Below are 24,327 nucleotides of genomic sequence, written 5' to 3' on the forward strand. Positions count from 1 at the left end.
GCACTGATGGCAGTTGCTTCCCAGCAGCTGACAAATCCTGGTGTAGCACCAGTAGTTCCTGGTGAAATGAACTCTACCGAGCGCCTGTGTGCACAAAGAATTCAGCTGCTTTAACGAACTCAGTTACCTGTAACCAAGTCAGTTATTTAGGTGCAAGTCTGCATGTGGACCAGCTTTTATACCCAGATCCGTTCCTCCCTTATACTTCTGTAGTTCAGCAGCGCTTGCATGGCACAGATTTTTCGCTACTAGCTCCTTTCCACAAGTCACTTGCTGCGCTCCGGGTTTGCCCGCCGGTTTATTTGTGGCACCCTCTAGTGGGCAGAATCAGTGAATCTCTTACCTGGTAGTAGTAATCCACATACCGCGGCTCGTAGTGCCAACACCCAGGGTTTTCGACAGCCAGCACATCCTTCAGTAACTCTTCACAGCCTGACAACAGAAGCAAAAGCAAACATTCAGCTCCTTCTGTGTCTGTCCTACTACAGCATTCACACAGGCATGTGCAAGCCTCAGACAGAGGGGAGACCGAGGGCCTGTCCATAGAGGGGATATTTGTTCCAGTGCAGCTGGCTCTGCATCCTGATTGGTCCCCCCGCTGCAGCCACCAGATCCCAGTCCTGGGGAGGGGGAGAGGCAGGGAGGCGCTGACAGATGGCTGGCACTAGGTCTTGGGCCTGCCCCAGCCGCCCTGCCACCTTGACAGGGAGTGATGCTGCCCCCCACCTCAAGAGTGAGGACCTCCAGCACCTCCCAGGCACCCCCTCCCAGTACACACACCCCTCCACCCCCCCCCCAACTGTACCTCCCCTGAATTCCCCCTCCCCCCCGGCAGTGTCTTCTTTTTGGGAAGTTGAAGGATGGTAACCCCAAAATAGATGTCCTGCACTGCTGTGCAATGGGGCTTGCCCAAGTGTGGATTGCTTCAGTCCCAAACCAAAATGTGGCTTGGTCCAGTCAATCTAGCTCCATTAAGCACGAAGGGAAAAAGAGATGGACCAAACCCCAAATCCCTATAGTCAAACTCTGGATACAGTTCAGTATTTCACAGGTCTGAATCTGACTTTATGCCTGTTTGACACTAGTATAACTCCACTGATGTCACCAGAGTCACTCCTGATTTATACTGAAGTAAGTTAAAGAAGGCGAAGTAGCCTAGTGATCAGATCAAGGGAGTCTGAATTCACCTGGTTCCATTACCAACTTTTTGCCTGGCTTTGGTCTGTGATTCTCCTGGCATGGCATCATATAATGTAGAAATGGATTTTTTGCTGGGGGTAACTGGATGTTACACAGAGCTTTCTGCAGGAAACTCCAACATCTTATTAAAATACGTCTCACAATAGGGAGCATATGGTCCTATGTGAGCAAACGCCTACTTGCTTACTTCACATTCACAACTACTGCTGCATTTGCTCTGTTGTTAATAAGCATGTTAGTGGCTGAAAAATCAATGTCTGCGTTTCTTTTAGGCTCTCTCATCTGAGAGCCCAAGACAAATATAGAAAGCCTTTGGAGCTGCCAAATTCTCAGTCCCCATTAAATACCATTGATTGTTCTCTGTGTATTGAGTTGTAGAAAGAGGTAATAATAGCCCAGGTTATTTTAACCAGCTTGTTACAGACGTGCTGCCTAAAATGTGTTGACACATTTTATATGGTATTTTACTGGGAGGCTCCAATTATCCAACGGTATTTCTCTTTCTACCTCATCACTAATGTGGTACGTTTGGCTGTGACATAACACATTGCTATTCACCCACAAGGCAGGTGAGCCAGAAGGAGAATGTCACGAAAAGTGAATCACACGGAATTATGTTGCCAGCAGATTATTCACTCCTATTGTCAAAAGGAAAAAAATAATAGCTTTAGGGGAGAATTACAGGAAGAAGACACCCTCTGCTGATGGAGATAGAATCCCTTAACAAAGGAAAGGCGCACTCAGAAAGAGCGGGAGAACACCACCAAATTGTAAGGGATCTAATACGTGGGATCAATATCTCCCAGCACACTGGCATATGATGAGAATGACACAGGGCAGATAAAGCAGCTGTCAAGTAAATTATGATCCAAAGAGCACCACATGGACAACCGGTAGCCTGATTTCTCCTCTGCCATAAGAGATGATCAGGAGAAAGGGAGGACAACTGGTATTTTTAAAATAAAAAGTGAAATTCTAGCTTGAATGCTGCACAGGAAAAGAAGAAATTCAAGATAACTAAAGAAGACGCAGCACAGCTCAATGAACTCTGGAAGCAAGGCCCCAATAAGGAATTGAACTTCAGGCATTGCCAAGAATCTCTGGAACTAAGTCACAGCTGCAATGAAGGAAAGTGCTTAACAGAACAAAAGGGTTTTGGCAATAATGAACATGATACTCAGCAAACCAGAGGGAACTAAAAAGGTGGCATAAAAATACGTATTGACAGCCGTGCTAATTGAAGTTCTAGTTCTAGGCGTGGCCAACCTCTGGGTGAATATATGGCTGTGCATAAGGAAGGGAAGGTATGTGGCCACAACGCTGCATACCAGCAGAGGAGGCCGGAAAACCAACACTTTCCCCTGTGTGAAATTTTGAACGAAAAATCATCTCTTGAAATTTTTCAACCAAAAATGTGGGTTTTCCCAGGGGAAATTCCGAATCGATTCAAAATGAAAATCGACATTGCCAGAGAACTGTGGGATATGCCTCCCGAAGTCCTAGCAACACACACAGGTGAGTGCAGCACCAGAGAGGACACAGTATCTCGAGGGTGGCTTTGCAGTGTGGTCACTCACACCCAGCTGAGGCTAACTCAGGTGCTGATCACCCGAGTTAACTCTGCAGTGAGGACATACCCTTAGACTTTGTTTACACTGGGGTCATAGCCATCTTTGTCGCTAAACAAATCCCTACTGTAGATGCAATGCACTGGGTAAACCATGAGTTGCAATGGTGCACCATGGAGCTTACATGCACCAGGTGTATGGTAGGGATTTGCACCTGTGGCTAACACCAGTGTTAGCTAATACATGCTAATTAACATGTTGTTAAACACCATTTTGCACCTAGTGTAGACAAATTCAGTGGTGTTGTATTAGCCAGTCATGGTCAACCCTAGATATTGACCAATGGGAGCAGAATCCCTAAGACTGGCCAGGACTAGCCAACATGTTTTTAAACAATCCTATCTTGGTCCACAACAGGTCCTTAGTGATGTTTAAAAACATGTTTATTGACACATTTGCGAAACACCCCTCATTTTCTCAGTACAAAGAAGGTCAAAGGTATTTCACAGAGTCACTTCCAGAGCAGAACCACCTGCAAAGTGCTTATCTTATGTGGACTGTAGGACCATCACTGACGTTATTAGCTCTACCTTATTCCTATCTTAACATGTATTTTCACCTCTCATTTTAGCCTTCTAAGTCACATTACACATATACAGACATAGCTAAAATACCACTTGTCTACAACTGGAGCCTGTCCTTTTGTTGTATTGCTTGGGAACATTTACAACTTATTAAAAATCTTCATTAACACAAAGGAATATGATCCTGCGTATTCATCCCTGAGATTGCCTTGCTCATGCGATTCCCATGGCACCAGTACTCCAAAAAACGGTTTCTTGTATGACGTATGTAAAGATAAACTTCATTTTCCCCATGAGGAAATTTCCCTCTGTAGATCGCTCTGTCTTGGATCATCACTCATCAATATCCCTTTGTTCCCAATGGCTGTGACCATAACATGTGCTGGTCTGTGCTTTGAGGAGGTTTCTCCATAGTCCTATTACAGAGGATAATTTAATTGTCTATTTGCACCTTTTGCCATTAATAACAAAAGCTTATTAGTCACGGAGCTGTCTACTGCCCCCGTGTGTCATGGGAGTCATTAAAGCACAAACGAACTGCTTGCTCCGCCAAGCTCTCTGTGTGAGACACTGGGCACATATTCATTAGAGTGAGTTATCTGCAGAGACCCAGCACCATTCAGTAATGCATACAGGCAGTGGTAATGGAGGAGATGTGTTTACACAGCTGTAAAACTTCCCCTCAACAATATCGCCAGTCATAATTTCAACCCACTTTTCCCTCCTGCATTAGTAACAACCACAGCACTGGGCTGACAGCGCAGCATTTCCAGCCAAAGGCCTATAAATGATCCAAAACATTAATTAAAACCTCACAACATGCCTATGAGGCAAGGTCAATATTTTTACCTCCCATTTCCCTGAGGGGGAAACTGAGGCATGAAGGCTGGTGATTTCAGTGGTGCCTCAGGGAATTAGGTGCCCAAATTAAGGGGAGTTTGGTATCTGACTCCCTTAGGTCCCTCTGAAATGAACCTGAGAGGTTAGTCTATGACAGCGCTGAGGACAGAACCCAGCTCCTCTGGGCCTCGATCCTGTGTTTTACCCACAAGAACATCTTTTCCCTCTTTGCATTTTGGCTTTCATCACACTTTTAGGTTTTTCCAGCAGTTGACTCTATACTGGGGACGCCATGGCATGGCCAAACCCATTTAAACTCAGGATGATGATGCCACACCAGGATAAAAATATGGAAAAATTAATTGCCCCACTCTGCACCTAACCTCCCTGGGGGCTGCCCTGGTCACTGTATTAATGGTAGGTGGAGGGGCCTTACCAGCCTGCGACTCTTGAGTCCCACATGCCCAATCCAGAACCCAATGAAACCCATGTGGCATTTGATACTGACTTCAATGGAAGCAGAATTAGGCATCACCTAGCATCATATATTTTAAAAAATGCAAAATGAGCCAAATCTTGGTCCCATGGGAGTCCATGGCAAAATGCCCACTGGCTTCAATGGGATCAGGATTTGGCCCCATGGAAAACACAGTCTCCTTCTGCAAAGGTGACACTTTGTCCGGCTGAACATCACTGGATAGTGGGAGTCTACATATCCAGCAGCCAGCATTGCCTGTGGTAACATAGTTCCATTGTCACGCAGGCTGGCACAGCGACATTAGTGTTGCTCATCAGGCTGGGAAGAAATTGCATGCTACACTGCACTGACACTAAAAAAAGGCAGAGGGTCAGGAAATGCTGCCGCTGAGAGGGGATTTCCCCTATGCGATTGTTTAAACACAACACTGCAGCCACCTGGGGCCTGATCCAAAGTCTAATCAATACACAGAAAGGTTCCCATTAACGGGCTTTGGTTTGCTTCCTGGTAAGACACGTATTTCAGTAACAAAATCTCTGTTAGCGATTCACCACTCTGATCACCTCCCAGTGCAAACCAGATTTTCTTCCCAACATAGCATTCTCCCTATGCACAGTCACTTTGGAAGATCAGCTACTACTGGACCCTTTATCATCTCTGAATATAATTCCAAGCCGTGTGTTTAAAGAGCTGATCATTGCTTTCCCCTCTCTGGGCCCGTACCCATGAAGGGTATGTGTGCACTGCAGCAGGGAGCATGGTTCCCAGACAGACTTGGGCTCACTCTGCTCCAGCTAGTGTGCTAAAAAGAGCAGTGTGGCTGTTGCGGCTGGGACAGCGGCTCATGTTAGGCACCTGAATTCAGACCCTGGGGGTGGCTAGCCCATGTCGCCAAGTCCACACTGCTACTTTTAGCATGCTAGCTCTCGTGGAGCTAGTGAGCGCCTGTGTGCCTGGGTTGGGAGGTACGTATTTAGACATGTAGACATACCCTTAGTTAGTGGGTGTCTGTTAGCTTCGAAGGGCCTTGTATCAGGCCCTTTCTTTTCAGAGAGGAAAGTCCCTGACATGTTTACATGGAAACCGATTAGCTGTTGTATTCAGTATTGTTCTCTTTATGATGGATGCTTATGCATGAAAATCACGTCTTTTCCTTATTTTATTTTAGCGCTAATTTGAATTTTACAAGTGCCCTGGGAGGTTTACAGGAAGGGCACATTACAAATGGATGACTGAATTAACACATGGCTCTGCAGACATGTTTACCTGTGTCTTCCTACCGCAAGCATCCATTTTGGCTGGCAGCCTAGAAAATGCCAGCGTGCTAAATTGAAATATCACAATCCACACAGGATGTAATGAAAAATCAAGGTTTATTCTGGCGTATTTCCTTACGGATTAGGGCAAACATTATGGCTTCTGATGGGGATTTTTACAATGCTGCGTTCTGATCTGGCATGCCTGGGACTTATTGCCACTGGTACCCTATCTTGAGAAAAAATGCCCTCTTGTCCATGCTTGCAGATGTTCCATTGCCAGTTTTTCAAGCTGTGCAGCAGTGCATACTCGAAGCTAGAATCTGTCCTTAAAAAACCATGGCAAGAGAGCTAAGGAACATCTGCCGGCTACTTTAAGATTCTCCTGCATTAAGACATTTCATTATTTCTATAATTTCATTTTCCAGAAAGCAGCACCACTGAAAGCCACTTATATGGCTAATTGGAGCCATTTCATTTGGCTACCTAATGGTATAACAAGGCCTTACCATGTTAGGATCTATGGAAAGAAAGACAAACTGAGGTTGATTTAGACTATTATTTGTTTTTCCAAGCATGGACAATAAAACATTTCCTACTAGCTGCCAGTGATTCTCTTTTCCCCTTCCCTGGCGGGGGTTGGAAACCTTCAATCATATTCATTTTTGGACATCGTTTTTGGCAAGCGAGTCTTATTGCATTGGAATATGTAGTGCAATAGGGGGCATAAAGGAAGGATTTTAGCCATGAATTGTTGCAAATCCTTGGATACTCCAGAGCCATAAACTCTGCGATACACTCTACAAAAGGACCTTCTGCTAAAGATCAATGTATGACATAAGCCCGCTCCTTCCTGGGTAATGGAGTCTCACAAATAAAAGTCCAGTGTCCTTATATCAAGTCTCTGGGCCTAACTCTTGGCCTTCTACTCCTTGCACCCCCTTGTCCAATGACTTCCACTGACCTCAACCCCTTATATCGGGGGGCTTCATGACACCTTCACTGGAGGCTGGTAGGGGGGTTCCAGCCCAGGGACCCTATAACTAGCAGCGAAGGTCTGCTCCATACAACTCCTTGCTGCCACCTCCCCGTGCTTCTTCCTACCCTGCCTTTCTCAGGCCTTCTCTCCACACAACCTCTGCAGGTTAACCCTTCATGCAGGGCCATGACTCTCAGGGCCCTTGCCTGGAATCCCCTAACAAAATTCCAAATGTAATGAGTAAACTTAACCTAACCTCTGCCCTCCTCAGGCTTGCCCTTTTAGGCCTCAAGTTCCCCATGCTTTGTTCCTTAACTAAACATCTCCCAGGGCTTGCTCCCCTCCTGGAAGTCTAGAACCTGCCCTTCTGCCAGGGCTTAGCAATAAAGACTGTTCCACTCTCAGTAACCATTAGTTTCCTTCTCTACTCAGGCTACGATCCCAGGGCATAGTCTCCCCATGAGCCTCCTCCTCACACCCTCCCTCTTCCCACAGAGTGACTGCAGCCTCTTACCCCACAGCTTCTTTCTTTCATGGCAAAGTAGACTTGACTGAATAGTCACTAGTCGCCACGAGCTGTAATTCCTAAATACTTAGCGGTTTATATTCTCTCACTCTGCTGTGTCCTTCAGGTAATGTAACAACTCCTTTCTAATACTACCCCATTTCCGCTAATAACGTAACATAACTTTTGATATCTTAAGACATTTGAATTCCTCAGAAAGCTTTTCCCTTTCATTATCGAAGCTCTCACAGACCCACACAAGGTAATCAGTTGTTTCTTCCACCTTACAGAGCACACATAGGCCATCTTTGTGTCTGTCTATTTAAAAAAAATTTACTGTTTAAGCCACAATGGCCAATTTGTTGTCTGAACAAAATCATTTCATTTTTCCTATCCAGGTTCTGAAGTACATCATTATCCTCAGCTCTAGGGTACAATTCAAAAAATCTTCTTCCTCTTTTTTCACTAATCCAATTTTGGTACATTAATTGACTTCTGAGGCCCACATTAGCCCATTCAGGGCCTTTGTGAGGTACACACCCCACTACAGAACCCCATTACAATAGCCCAGCACCTCAAAATCTTTAATGCGTTTGTCCTCCCAATATCTCTATATGGTAGGGAATTGTTATCCCTGTTAGAATACAGCCCTCAAGCCACTGAAGGGGAAGATATGGTGGGGAGGTGCAAGGCTGCATGGAGAAGTAAAAATGCACCCACAAAAACAGTGCCTGTCCAGATTTGGGGCATTAGTTTAAGAAAGTTATTTACTTACCTGCAGTTATCAAGAAATGGAGGCATCAAATCAATTCTGAGACAGAGGACCCGATTCTGATCTCTGTTAGGCCAGTGACATCAATGGAATTACTTGAGATCTGCACCCGTCTAACAGAGATCAGAATCTGTCCTCTACATTCTTTCATATGTATGCATCACAAAGCCAAAGTGAAATCTATTCTATCCCAGCCCATGTAGGTCCTGCAGTATCTGAGTGCCCTCTAAGCAGTGCACTGAGCAACGTGACTACACATCTGGTCAAGTTTGTTCTCTCCCCCTCTCCTCAGAGGGAGAAACTCAGTGCAGCAGGGAGGTAAACTTCCTTGCAGCTAGTACTTTCCACTCTACAGCCCCTACCACAGCAACCCCCACTCGGCACCCCTCTCCACAGAAGCAACCCCAAACACCTGTCAATAGCAACACTCTACACATCCCACCCAGCAATCCCCACACCACCACCCAGCATTCCCATCTCCCCCACACCCTGTAGCATACATCCTACCCCCCCAGCCAGTACTTCCCCACACAGCAGCACTCAATCTATGTATATATTTTTATTGTACCTTCTGATCTGTATGTAATTGAGAGGCGCCCTTCCATTGCTGAAGGTTAATTTTAATTGTAGCTGTTACCACGATACCTATAAGAATATGTGTTCCTAATTATAATACACTATTTTATTCTTATTCACTTGTAATTTCATAAAGGCTTACACCATGTTGGTTTTGAGTTAATGATTCTATGGGAAGAGTCTAATCTTTCATCCAGAACGAGTGTAAAAAAGGGCACTGCGTAAGCTTTGTGCTAAAGCCCAAAGCGCTATTTGACATGACAAGCATTAATTAGAGTCTAACAACGTAATTTTATGCCTCTGCACGGGGATCAATACACCCTTATTGATTATGGGTCGGATCCTCAGCTGATGTAGATCTGTGCAGCTCTGTTGACTTCAGTGATATAAAGGAGCTGTGCAATCTGTACCATCTGAGGACGTGGCCTCAAAACGAGGGGAATTGTATACTGGAGCAAAATAATACCCACAAAAACAAGGACATTAAAAATTGAGGCTAAAATTGTGAGCCTGACTCTGATCTGGTGTAACTGTGTTGACTTCAGTGGATTTACTCCTGATTTACACCAAGGTAAGTGCCTTTAACCCAGTTTGCCCTGGAGGCCACGGGTCTCTTTTGATTCTGGATGATTTTGTGTGTCCGACAGTTCTGTACAGCAAAGGTGCAGTGCTCTTCAAACCCTACTGAATGGTCAATTGTTTCGAAGGAAAGTAAACAGAATCACAAAGCAATTTCCTGCAAATGCTCTAAGAAGGAAATTTAACCATCCTGAGTCATGTAATTTTCATGGGCAATTAAGCAGTTTTAATACTATAGGAAATCAAATCCAGTTACTTAATTGGATGTAGCTGGTTCCTGACACATATCCTAGGAGCAGTAGCTATTCACTTATTTACCCTTGGATCTTTAATGGTGTATTAGGCTCATTTATGGCTTCCGGCTATATTAAGCAAAAATTTAATTGAGCCTTAAAAGGTTTGAAGAGGCACTAACCCCACTTCATTAAATAGCTAGAGTGTTACTTACTAGCTAAGGTCCCAATCCTTCAAAGACTTACTCAAGCAATTAGTTCTACTGAAGTCAAAAGGACTGCTCCTGTGAGTAAGAAGCACTCTAAGAGCAAGGATTTGCTGGGTCAAACCTACCGTGTAAGTGGCACAGCGAATGCTAGTCTGAAAGGGTTCACCCCAGATTTTTAGTTTTACTTTGGTGCCCTATTGCCATTCTTGCACTCACATGGCTCAGTCCTGATCTCGGGTATAAGGGCATGAGCCACAGACATTGATTTTAAGTCAGTCACCGCATACATCTGTAACCTACTCTTCCATCGATGTAATCTACACCTCCCATTCTGTGGCTGATCCACAGAGAGAGTTGTCTCATACTTCTCCCAGCTAACGGATTTGGAGCTGAATTTCTCAAAGTGCCTAAGCACTTTACTCCTAAACTCCTTTGAGGATCAAGGCCTAGGCACCTACCTGCATCTTTAGGCACCTATGTACCTTTAAAAGGCAACTTAAAAGGTCATGCCCAGGACTTCAGTGGGACCACATGCAGAATAAATGACTGCTCCAGGTGAGTAGAGGGACTAGAATCTGGTTCTCAAGAAGCACTGTTTGTACTTTAGCATTATAATAGATGGTATTGTGTTGAAACAATCAGGATATATAACACTGGTCAATATAGCTCATATGAAAGACATTATACAGTAATTACTGTACAGTTGTTTGTGTGGTTTCCATGGTTTAAATAGCCTCTGAATGCATTTTTCTCTACTACTTTTCTACTTAAAAATATAAATATATATTCATGTGTTTCCAATGCAAGAGAATCTGTGACAACTCTCGTTTCCTGTTCCTTTAATGTAATCTGAAGTCATACTTTTTAGTTAACTGCAGCTACAGGGCCAGTAGGGAGAGCTCATCCTTTATTTGTTTGGTAGGTTTTTTTTTATATAGAATAGGTTTTTTTGTCAAAGAAAAGAACACTATGAGAACAGAAACAGGGGTACTTAATAGAACAAACAGGTCAAATGTACTTACTTAAACCTTACTAACCAGACTAAGGGCATCATTGTGCAAACACTCCTGAGCATGATGCTTACTACTCTGACTAACTCACTGCCGTCAATACGACTTCTCAAGTCAGTAAGCACTATGACTGATAGCAACTGTTGGCAGGATCAGGCCCTCAATCAGTTTACAATCAAAATGATCAAACATTGAACCCAGTGGTCAAATGTAACAGATTAAATCCTGGCCCCACTGAAGTCTGTGAGAATTCTGCCACTGATGTAACTGGGGCCAGGATTTCAAAGGTGTATTTACAACAAGCCAATATCTGACGGCAGTAGTTCTCCTGACTGGTGATTGTTAATTGAACCGATGGCATGAAGTGAGCAGCTGGAGAGTGCAGATACACCAGGAGCTAAACTTTGTTATTTTGATGTTCCAGCAAACAAGCTTTACAGCCTTTATCTTGATGACAAGCCAGTCCCGGTTTGCAGCAGAGCGTAATCATGCTAGGAAAGGGGCCCCAACAGCAGGGTTACTACTCAAGTGCTGAAGCAAGACATTTACTGGATAACCCACCTTTACAAAGGAGAAAGAACAGAGGCTTTCCTTAAAGAGATAGGATCCCCTCCAGCCTAGAGTTTCATCAGAAAGATACACAACGGGTATGTCTAAACTGCAATAAAACACCTGCGGCTGGCCCATGTCAGCGGAGTCGGGCTCACGGGGCTCAGGTTGCAGTGCTGATAGATTGCAGTGTAGACCTTCAGGTTCCAGGTGCCGCAGCCTGAGCTCCAGCACGAGCCCAGACATCTATTGTATTGCCCCACACAGCCTAGGCCCTGAGAGCCCCAGTCCGCTGACACAGGCCAGCCAGGGTGATTTACTTCAGTGCAGACAAATCCAACAAGACTAAGCTCCTCCAACCCATTATATCCCCCATTACTGCTCCTTCAGCTTGTCTAAATCCTCCATCCCAGGAAATCAGGAGCACGCTGTCAATGTACACTAGAAAGCAGACTGCTAGAGGCCTGAAAAGGCTTAATTTTGTTTCTACTTGCCATCTCAGCAGCGGCTGCAGAGGTGTATGAGTCTTAGGTCAAGGGCCATGTGGAGTTTGTCCAGCTCAGAGATGGGACGGGGGGAGGGGGGGGAAGACGACACACGGGACACCTTAGCAAACAGCAGGGTCTTCCTTCAGAAAGAGCCAGGAGATTTTTCACACACATGCAGAGCAGGCAGTACCTTGGTTTCAGCAGGGGTAGGGGCCACGCCACTGATTTCAGATCCCAAAGTTCAAGAGTGTTTGGATCCAGAGTTTTAATTCATCTTTTTATGGATACAGGAGCTGTTTGCAAACTACAGATCTGGATTTCAAATACACCAATGTTTGGGAGCGTTGAGTTCTGGAGTTTTGGACCAGATCCATAGCTGGTTTTGAAGACCTCATCTGAGAGATTCAATCAAATTTCTAAACTTCATGGAACTCAATTTTTCTCCCTCAAGGCTGATTCTTGGCTGCTGGGATGTGAATCCAGGATTCCAGAAAACTTAGATGTTTCAACCCCAATGTTTAAACACAGATTCACGACACAGACAACTCCCAAATAGGAACACAAAAGTATTTCACTTCTGCCAGGTAAAAAGTTATCCTTCATCCCGGAATATCAAGGGAACTATCCCCAAGAGCTCAGCTCTGTGATGAGACAATTTAATCTGAAGTCCCATAAATAAGAAATATGGCAAGGAATTAGGGTAGTAAATTTTTTTTAATGTAAATGTTTGGCTTCCACCACTAAGAATAACACAGATTCATACTCAATTAGAACAAAACCTTGGGATTTATCATAGTGTCTCATCTTGCTAAATTAATCTGATTACTATACACAATTCAAATAGGCTAGGGTGTCAAAGGGCCATATTTAAAATCGGTTGCAGCCTAGTTGGATTGATTGTTTTTGTCTGAGAACGAGAGCATTGCTATTCTTGCCACACGAAGCCCTGTTGAAAAATGAGAGACAACATGGTGGAGTCTTCTCATTTTTGGAAGGGGAGCAAACATTTTCTCAACTTTAATCACAGCAATTTGTTTTAAAGAAAGAAAAATGTCTCTGCTGGCTGAAGACCAATAAAACCTTCATCGGGTGAGGTAAGTGATGGATCTAGTTCCTTATTAAGAGTTGCAGTAAAATATATACATAAAATGGGATGTCTTTTATTTAATAGCTGTAAATACTCTTTGATTTGAGATGGTGGCTGATGGTGATGCCAAGGATCCATATATGAAAGATAATGGGAAGGCCAAGACAATGGACGTTTTCCTTCCCTGTTGTATCCCTTTTGCATGCCCCTAAATCAACAGAATTTTAAGCTGCACCCGGGACATGCAGCAGCAGGGATGCCCCCAAAATAGGCAGAGCCCTACACTACAGCTGGCATTCCCTGTCATCAGAGTAATGAAGATAGATCCAAAGACAAGACATAGGGTTTCAACAGAGATTCATATCACAGCAAAGAGAAAAAATAGGCAAAATGTGATTTCTCCTTTTTATGTGTTGCTCTGAATGCCTAAATGAGCCCATTTTACTAAACAAACAAAACCAAAAAACAAAATACCAGCTCCCCCCATCTACTTTTTTTTTGGGGGGGGGATGCTAAAAATGACTCATTCATTATAACCATGAGATCACTTTGAACAAAAAGGTGGCTCTGGAATTCAAAGTTCAACCTAAGAAATTTTAATTTTTGCAGATTTTGAATTTTTGTAGGTTTTCGGTTCATTTTAAAAAAAAATGTATATAAAAGTGAAATCTATGGATTAGCACAAAATCACCCCAAATAGCATCAAACATTCTGTAAACTTTCATAGAAAACTGTTCACTGCGTTCATACGGCTCTATGAATTTTTAACCAAAGCCTCCACAGCTCTTTTGCCTGAGAAAACTGTCTGTGGAACGTAGAGAACTCAAACATAATTCAAATATAAATATCTACAGCTGTTAGTTGAGAACGTCTCTTACACTGGAGAAACTGTATAGGAAAAGTCCATTCATGAGTAAAGGTTATTAACCCAGTATGGACTGAAGTTACAGATCATGGAAAATTCCCAGTGACCTTGATAATCTGATGCTTTTCAGGTACAGTCAAAGTTTTACACATGTGAATTCATTCACGTTTAGACTGAGCTCCTTATCCTGTGGACTGTCTAAATATGCAGGTGGTTTAAAGAAATAAGGACCCAGTTTTACAAAGACTCATGCACATGCTTAATTTGATGGTTGACTTTAATGGGACATATCATGTGCTTTAAGTTAAGCATGTGCCTAACTCTTTGCAAGATCAGCATCTTATTGATTATACTTCTGTGAGACAGAAGAGCAAAGTACAATTCACCAGCATCTATCCTAGTAAGTATCAAATCTTCTGACGCCCCATGCCCTAAGAAAACATTATTGAGTTAAACTGGGTATTTTATAAAAAGCTGCATTACAATACTTACTTACCTTTGATAGCAAAAACTCCATGACAGAAATCCTTGAAGTTGATTCTTCCCAGGTCATTTGGGTCCAAGTATTTAGCCAATTTTTCCACCTAGAAAAGAATATACAAAGTTTACTATGTGTTGCTTCTATCTTGGTCACGCTCTTATGGAGAAAACACCAGTTTCAAAAATATCTGCAGTACGCAACTAAAATCAGTACAAGGTAAAAATACTTATCTACGTAGATATAAAACCAAAACTTTGTGACTTTCCATAAAATATATGAGAGACCCAAGAACATTAAAAGTGAAAGAAGCTTAATATGAGATTAATTTGTTTAGTGCCGTATTATTTTCTATAATCTCAGTTTCGTGGTTTAGCATTTCTGATGTAAATTATCACCCACCAAAGGGGATCACACTGGGTGTACTGCAGTAAATTTGCATGTATATTGAGGGAGATATTTCACATTGAGGAAGGGTTGAAGGATTTTTCAGGCGAGATTGGAGGAAGAAGAGGGAGGGAATTTGGTGAATCTACGCAGTGGATCAAAAGAAGGTACAAAACCAAGCGTGGGAAAAGAAAGCAAAAAAGCAGTTAAGTGGGGGGAGGGGAAGAGAGCAAAGCAGGGGCGTTGGAACAGTTTGTATAGTGGGGGTGCTGAGAGCCATTGAACCAAACTATAAACTCTGTATATGATGGAAATCACTTTGAGACAGGGGGTGCCCTAATTCCAGCTCCTATAGAGCAAAGGTAGAGGCAGTTGTCCAGTGGATAGGGCACTGGAGTGGGAGTCAGAGGACTCTTCTATTCTATTCTCAGCTCAGCCACTGACCTGCTTTGTGATGATAGGCAAAAGTCACTTCACCTCTCTGTGCCTGTTTACCCTTTAACCTATGTAGATTGTAAACTCTTTGGGACCAGAGCTCTCTCTCACTACTTGTATGCACATAATGCCTAACACAATGGAGGTCTGACTTTGGTCTGATCCTCTAGGGTGCAACTACAATATAAATACGACCAATTATTACATCAATATATACTATATATTATATTAAGATTTATTATAAGATTGTAAGGAGCAATGAGAGCAGGAATGCAGGATATTACAATATTCGGAAGGACAGAATGCAAGCTTAAACATGCCGGTATGAACAGCAATCAAAGCCCAGCTGACAATACACACAGCAAATGAATGAATCCTGGTGACCCAGTTTCTCAATTTTTTGGTTTCTCACGTGCTAGCAAAACCCTGAGGAATGCTTTAAGGCCCTCTAGAGGGTGCACTAATGTCTGACCATGAAACCTCCTCACTTCTATTCTATCCATCCAGTATACCCAGACCATTTTGTTTAGATGGGTTATGATCAATGGGAATATTCTCCATCCTAATGAAAGCCTGGCAGTGCTGTAAAACCAACAGGGTTTCAGCATTTCAGTCTACTGCTGGGGCCGTTCAGTTTGCCAGTGTATCCTATACACAAAATATGGTTTTCGAAATCATGATGCCGGGGTGCTTACATCACATGCTGTCAGTTTCCAAGGACCACTGGAACAGCAGAGTCAAACATGTAGAAGAAGTAGCCTGTGGAAGTGTGCATATGGAGTAATGTTCTCATGAACCACACCTCCAGCTGGGACCCAGATGGAGCAACCAGAGCCAAAACACCAGCTGACAGCTCTTGAGATTATTTCTCCACCCAGCATCCTTGTAACAAATGCGATGGGTCCCTCCAGTAAGCTCTTATTTAGAACAACGAAATCTAATTAAGGTGCTTAGATAAGCAATAGCTAAAACTTTGATGAATTGCCACTTTCCGCTCCCTAGTGCTCAGTCTCATGCCCTGGCATTCAGTATGCACTTCCAATCAGCCTGAAGACTCAGCAACGGTACATACAACAGCACCTAGGCCCTGGTTCAGTAAAGTACAAAAGTGCTTGTTTAATTTTAAGCAGATGCCTAAGAACTTTGTTGACTCAGATCCTTAGATACTACCCTGAATAGTGCTAAATTTCTTGGGTTGACAGATTAAGTTAGATGTTAGTCAGACATGTGAACAGGTTTTGTACTGTTTTAAATACACTTTAGTAAAAATGTAGTAATGATAGATGTGTTAGACCTGTTCTACATACCATATCTATACAAACCATACATTCCCAGTTAATTGCAGTTAAAGAAACCCTGCAATTATATTAAATATATAAACACCTTTTACATGTATTATTTAAAATCTTTAAACCCACCCCCCATAAAACTGTATTTATATCTGCTGTGTATTTGCTATAACAATACTTAGCACACATACAATCCCCAGTCGCCCAGTGCTTTACGAGGCATTATCCTCATTCTGTAGATGATGAACATGAGGCACAGAGAAGTTAAGTGAGTTGCCCACAGTTTCACTGAAAATCTGCTGCAGAACGGGGAACAAAAACCAGAACTTCCTGCTGGCATATGGAGAAAAGGTACGTAAGATACTATGGTGATGCATGCCATAGAATTGCTTATTACTGGATAAAATACTGACTTAATTGGGGTAAGGATATTTTCCTATGGGTTGGATACATTATTTTGATACTGTCAAATGGATCAACCATGAATGAATCTGGGAAAACAGCAATGTGGATTTAAGAATCTATTTATGGTGCAGAATGCTTGGTGTTGAGTAGGGGAGAATGGAACAATTTGATCCAGAGGCTAAATCCTTCCCTTTCCCCTCCTTCTTTTTAAAAAATCACCTGCAGCTCCCCTCATGCAGACATGACAAGTAAAGAGCTGTAGGATGAATTCTGCAGCATGCAGTGAGTTTAGGGAGAAATCTTACAGAAGTTCTCTTATTGCGAAAACTTTTGGAGAGCTGATAATGATGTGCTGTCAGTCTAATGGCAAAATGCAGCATTTGGCCAGAACCATGGACAGCACACATCAAGGGAGATTCTGTTAGAGGCAGTCATCCTTACACAAACCTCTTTGATATTACATCATGGGAGACAGTAGTCTTGTGGTTACAGCTGTTCTCTGGGATTCAGGACTCCTGGATGCAGGACTCCTGGATGCTGATCACAGTGGATGATATCTATGTATCCTCACTAACCTTTTCATGCCTCAGTTTACTTACTTGGTCACTTAGTCCATCCCATGCTTTGATGCACACTGGGCTACCCACATTTGCCTTCCATGCCTCAGTTTACCCACCTGTAAAATGGGGATACACAATAATAATCTACTACCTCACTGGGATGGTGCAGGGATTAACTAACTGAGGTGTATTAACTGCTCTGAGATTACCAGATTAAGAAGTGCTATAGAAAAACAAAGACAGCATGGTCTCATGGACAGGCTGTCCAACTGGTACTCAGAAGACCTGGATTCTATTTCCAGCTCTGACTTGCTGTATGAACTCATTTACTGTCCTGTGCCTTGGTTTCCCTATAAAATGGAAATTGTAAGGATACATACATACTTTGAGATCAAGGGATAGAAAACACAATCTAACAGCTAAGTAATAGTAGTATTCAGAAAGCAAATAATTAAACGAAGAGCAATAAGGTTAAAACAAAGTCAAAATTAATGTTACTTACAAACAAGGCCAAATAGGAAACTCCAAGGAACCCAAATAAATGCATGGAAGTAAACTTCCCTGGTGGCCTAATTTCTCTGTATTCTGATTGTGTATTCTAGTGAATTATGGGGTCAGAGCCACCAGTGCAGTAACTCTCCAGCGTGTGGGGGACGGCAGTACACGGAGGTGGAAAACAGCATTCCTTCCAAATCTCTGCTTGATGGTTTTACTCAAACCCCTGATGGGTGACTTTGATCTCTCTTCAGATACAGATTTCAGGTATCATCCTTTCCCACCTGTAATCTCTCTCCTCGTGTTTTATTCTGGACCGTTGAAAGACATGACTCACATTGTACATTCTAAGAGCTGTGGGAACGCTTCCCCCCCAGCCCTGCCTGTTAATACATGGATGGCTGCTCAGATTATACATTCATCCAAGTCAAAGAACAAATCCTGTGTGGCTGGCCCAGGATGTACAGTGGCTCTAATTGGGGATGGGGGTTTATGTGTAGGTGTTCAAGGAAATCACATACCATACGTGCATGAAATACAGCTCTTGGTGCACGAGACATAAATAAGAGCTCAAGCAGAATCCGTGCACAACATAACAACAGGCAATATTTTGCTCAACCTCCTATGGCTACATAATGTCAAGCTGGAGACACACTCGGTCCCTCTGTAATTGGCATCACGCACACATCTCTGATCTAACAAGCTTGTCACAGATCAGCTCGTTGAAGGAAGCCATATGCATTATGCTGACATAAATCAGCTCAGATTTACTGCTGAATGGCGTGAAGCTGCCTGATACGATGGAATGTTATGTCCCCAAACCAACATAATTTACAGCTTTGGCATGCCTCTGTCACAGCCAGTGAGGGTAAGTGTTATATATGAAAGGAAGAGGGGGTACCATGAAGAATGCAAGCAACGGAATGCCTTTACATTACCAGGTACTCTGGTAGCATAGATCCAGCAGGATATAAACACATCATGCACCCACATGCAAAGGAAATAGAATGGTACACACCGCAGACCTGACCAGCAGGATAGCCAATGTATAATTGCGTATGGAGCACTGTGACAAGAGGTCACAGATGCAGATAAAGCGTAAAATTTTCAAAAGCACTGAACTGACTTAGGAGCATATGTCTCATTTGCAAAAGAGGCTTGGGGACTTTGGTACTTTAATTTTTTTTACCCTTTATCTTCATCTCTTATGGCAAGAAGGGTCTTTTGCTTGAGGCAAAGAATGGGAGTCAGCAGACCTGGGCTCTGTTATGCCACAGATGTCCTGTGTGACCGTGGGCAAGTTGTCTAGTCTCTTTAATGAATGGCCTAGGTTCTTCTAGACCAGGGGTTCTCAAACTGGGGGTTGGGACCCCTCAGGGGGCCATGAGGTTATTATGTGGGGGGTTGTGTGCTGTAAGTCTCCACCCCAAACCCCGCTTTGCCTCCAGCATTTATAATGGTGTTAAATATATAAAAAAGTATTTTTACTTTATAAGGGGGTGGGGGGGTGTCGCACTCAGAGACTTGCTATGTGAAAGGGGTCACCAGTACAAAAGTTTGAGAATCACTGTTCTAGACCAACCAAATAGCAGGAAAGCTGCAAACTCCTTCTTCTCCTTTCTTCACCCAGCATGGGATCTGGAGCATGGTGGCTTCCGGCTTGCTGAGAAATTCTACTCCATGTCCAAAACATTTTAAAACATGGATGTGTTTTAGAGATTGGGCAGGCAGAAGTCTGAATGTGTGGGGTGTCACTCAAAGTACATGTGAAGGTACAATGCCCTGTGAAGATGACTTCAAAGGACTTCCCTTGCTGATGGCCTATACCAAATTAGCACATTCTGTTTCAGCACCATTCCATTTTCAGTGGAGTGATGGTGAAGCTAGTATTTATGAACCAGTGAGCCTCCCGAAGACAGGGGAGACTCCTTCAAGAGCAAAGATAGCCCCGGGGCATGCCATTATCATATTATCTATGCTCTGGACTCAGAGAACAGCCTTTTCATTGCTCCACCGGTTTGCTGAGACTTGTCAGCTATGACTGCATCCCTATCAATGAGTATCTCAAGAGAAGCCTTGGAAACTTTTACCTCGTGCTTCCCATATCATTTCTATTAATGCATGTTCCATTGCTCAGATCCACTCCAGACCATAGTCCAGATCCTCAGCTGGTGTCAGTCAGCACAGCAGTGCACTATTCCAACCCGTACATGGTCAGAACTCACAAGTCTGAATAAGAAGATTGGCTTAAAAATCACGAGAGTTCTCAGGAACAATCAATGTTGAGGTTTTTTTTTACAACCTCTGGATTTTGGTTTATGTTTTCACGCTTTTTCCCCACACCCATGAGGGCTAAAAACATTTTTTAATAAAAGCCGAGATTTGCACAAAGTAATGAGACTCCAGGAGTGACCATTTAAGAAAATGACCAAATACTGTGAGATTCACAATAAAATCACTAGAGCTGGCAACACTGGAAGTCAATGTAGCTATGCTGATTTACACCAGCTAAGGATCTGACCCTATAGCCACAAAACATATGCCTACTTTCAACAGAAATGCAGCTTTAATGAAGTAGGAGACTGATTACAATTCCTTCCTGAGACTTATTAAATACAAACTACCATCAACAGAAGAAAACAACTGGGTCACGGTCAGAGAATGTCACAGACATTACAGAAAGCTAAAGAAAATGGAGCACCAAACCTATTCTTCGGGCCCTGTTTCTGGATATATTTAAAGCGATGTAATCAGACTCAACTAGGCCATCAGGGGTCATGGCATCAAGATTCTAAACAGATGCAATGCTTTCTGTTCAGTGAAGTAGTACAAATCTGCGGTTGGATCCTCAGCTGGTGTCAATCAGCATAGCTCCATTGACTTCAAGGGAGTTACACTGATGTTCACACACTGAGAATCTGGCCTGATGCATACAGGAGACAAATATCTAGGAAGACATTAGACTTTAAGGTTATAAGACTGGTGCATGGCTTTCCCTGACAAACAGCAAACCCACAGCATTGCAATATAAGTAAACACTATTTCAAATGCTCACAGGGTCAGTTAGGCAAATTTCATTTCCTTTTGGGTGTCTTGCTAAAAGGCAGGAAATTGTGTTCTTGGTTTTAACTTACCAATTCCTGTAACCAGTTGGGATGCTTGTGCCCAGTTTAATAATACAATAATAACAATAATCTGATTGTGGTCCCTATATAACACTGGCACCATAAGTTTATTCCTGAAAGCCTCTCAATGATCCAATGGTTTTATTTGCCACTCTACTGACAACACCTAATTACAATTCTGAATCAAATCACATACGAATGTGTTAAGCCCAGGTGTGTGCATTGTGACTGGCTACAAAAGTGCATTAGTATTTACTATGAAGCAAAGCTTTAACAGGAAATGAAATTATCCCCAAGCAAATTGTTTCAGTCTCCAGGTCCACTTTGTATTTAAGTTCACAGATTCTAATTTAGATTTTATTTATAAAGCAAGTAAATTTACAAAATAGAGGGAGACAAACTGGCAAACATACATACATACATACGAGTCATATCAAGAACTTTAACCACCACGGACTTGGTCCTCAGCTGGTGTAAACCAAGGGTCAATGGGGCTGTGTTAATTTAGATCTGCTGAGGCTACATTTGTGTATGCAGTTATAATAAAATCTCTGCATAAATACACACAGACATGTCTGATGTACCTAGGTCTCCATCTACTTGAACACACCCTCCAGACAGAAAGAAGTTTTGAATCTCTAGGACTGTCATACAGCATTTTTCTCCACATCAATTCACATAATTCCACCCTCCCTTTCCAAGATCTGGTTTTCAGCTGATGGTTGAGGATGGGAGGATGTTGTTCCACTTATGGCTCCAGTTCTCCTGAACAGGAGACAAATTTATTTTTCACTTCTCTCATTTTAACATAACAATTTTTGGAGGGACCAGCAGGATTTACCCATGGCCAGTGTGCATATCCCAATGTACCAACCCAGTCACATAGCTCAGTTCTAGCCACCTTTCTGCTCCAGGAGGTGGTACAATTCCAAGAATGCCATCAAAGCACCAGCCATTCAATGTTCCCTAACCCTAAGAACTTTGCTATTACTATTGAATTTATGTGGAAGGCCTTCAGATACTTTGGTGACAGGTGGCAGTATGAAACCCTAAGATAGCATCACTCTTATAAGTAGCACTGGATGGGTGAGCAAAGCAAGACAGTGCCAATCTCAAAGATACAGTGGGACACATGGAAACACACCCACTCCGCTGGGGCTCATCGGCACACCTGCTGTGTTTAGTGCAGAGGGCACACCTGGGCCCTGATCCACCACTGTGTTAGTCCAGTTTGACACCAGACTAATTCCAATGGTTTTAATGAAATTACACCAGCAAAAAAATCAGGCTAACCCAAAGGTAAATCTGACCCCTGGAATGTAAAATAGGAGAGTTTGTGGGAGGAAGGACTCTTGTACAGTCCTGTGGCTGCAAAATCCTGCTTGTCCTGGATTTCCTCACCGGGGTGAACTCTGCTGGACATTAGGACAAGTGGAATTTCAGGGTGTTTGTACTGTGCAGTGCAATGCTCGCCCTAGACTGTTTTAATTCACTGTATTTTCCCCCTAGCTTCACCAACTGCTAACTCTGTAGCTTAACGGGTTTGTTTTACAGTACATACAAGGTTTGTCATATTGAGAAAGACGCCCATTGGAGCCTGATTTATAATGTCCCCTTTTCTCCTTCTCTGGCCTGAGCATAGGTGGTTCTCTGCTTATGGAAAGTTCCAGAACCTCTTTCTATACTGAACTCAGAGGAAAAGAGAGGATGGGTGGGATTAAAGGTACATTGGGCTAGAAAGGGAATGCGAATTCCATGTGGCCAAACTCAGCCCTCACTTACGTTGGTGTTGAATCCAGAGCAATGCCGTCGACTTCCATAAGCCACTCTGAAGTTACACTGACTGGGGTAATGGGCCCACAGCATTTCCTTCTGCAGTGACCGCATGGAAATGTAAAAGTGACAACTTGTGCCTAACCCTCAGCTAACATAAGGATGGTCTTATAGAAAAGGCTCTGACTTGGGACACGGCGGGGATCTGGTTCAATTCCTGGTCCTAACAAACCCCGCCCCCCATATGACCTTGGACAAGTCAGTTCATCTCTCTCTGTCTCAGTCCCCCACCTATAAAATAGGGATAATGCCACACTTCCGTTTGCCCACCGTTTCTATATGGGGTCTATTTAGATTAGAAGCTCTTTGGTGCAGAGACTGCCCCTACTGTGAGTTTTTAGAGTGCCTTGCACTGTTGGGACCTCTAGGCGCTGCTGCATAATACACTCATGAACGGATGTTTGAGGGGGGGAGGCGTGCATTAGTTTTTAAATGAGCACAATTCATATTCCGATGACTTTCAGACTGATAAAAGGAAGGTGTTACTGAGATTGTAGCTGAGCAGCTAGCCAGTACCATCAAAATGAACCGTGCTACCAACACGAACCCAAATCCTCTCTGCTGTGTACATCAACCATATTAAACCTTCTCCTGCCTAGCTTTGTAGAGAAACAGTCTCCTAACCCCTTTCTCCTCTGACAGCACACTGCCAGCAATTAATCAGTCTCTCTGAAACAGCAAAAGGCTGTTGAGACTACAATAATTATTTATTACCCTTGAAAAGGTTAAGGGTCTGTCAGTCCAATAACCAGGCTGCATAACATTGTATCCTTTTTGTTCCCAACCACACCATCTATTCAGAGACAGTGTTATCCTATCAAATAAAAAAGCAGAAGCCTTTCAGTGCCATTAACCAAGTGGGTGAGACAGCCTGTTCATGCACGAGTGAAATGAGCAGACTGTGCTGGCCCTGGACCCAGAGTTGGCGGGTGAAAGCTTTCCTTATCCCCCTGCATATCTGGGCAATACGGAGTTGAGCCTCCCGCACCAGCCCTCTGGGAGGACACATTGGCACTGAAAGAGCTGAGTCAAGCCCTTGCTGAATCAATGGGATGTTGATTCTTGTGGGTCATTAAGCAATTATGCTGAGGAGGCATCATTAAACATGTTGAGTTTTTTATTCAGTGTCAGGATAAAAGTCAGTACAGAGAGAGAAGTGGTAACACTTTGCTCAGAGCCTTCCATCCAGGGTGGACAGGGTCACCGTACAAGTACCCAAGACACATCTCAAAGCTCTTGATAAACATTAATGTGAAGTCATATCATTTCCATTTTACAGCTGGGAAAACTAAGGCAAAGAAAGATCAAAGGTCTTATCAACCTCACACAGAACGTCTGTGGCAGATGTGGGAAGAAAACTCACTTCTCCTAGTCCAATGCTTTAAACACAAGATCTTCTACAAAGCCATCATGGACAGAAAGACTCACCTTGCTGGTTGAGGATCTGACCCAGAAACTATAGACTACCTATATGGAACAGACTGATTCCATAGATGCCATTTTGTATGTCTTTGTTAAAGGTGAGACCTTTGTTTAGCATCA

General features: G+C 43.2%; 1 protein-coding gene across 1 annotated transcript in view; it reads right to left on the bottom strand.

The window, feature by feature from the left end:
• The window catches only part of RAB11FIP4 (RAB11 family interacting protein 4), a 195,006-nt gene that overhangs the window by 106,301 nt on the left and 64,378 nt on the right, over positions 1–24,327 (bottom strand). The window contains exons 2-3 of the mRNA XM_073310342.1: positions 14,275–14,362; positions 344–432 (exon numbers count right to left, since the gene is read on the bottom strand). Coding sequence (XP_073166443.1) covers positions 344–432; positions 14,275–14,362 — 177 coding nt within the window. The remainder of the gene's footprint in view (positions 1–343; positions 433–14,274; positions 14,363–24,327) is intronic.

This window comes from Lepidochelys kempii, chromosome 14 (assembly GCF_965140265.1).
Source record: "Lepidochelys kempii isolate rLepKem1 chromosome 14, rLepKem1.hap2, whole genome shotgun sequence".
NCBI lineage: Eukaryota > Metazoa > Chordata > Testudines > Cheloniidae > Lepidochelys > Lepidochelys kempii.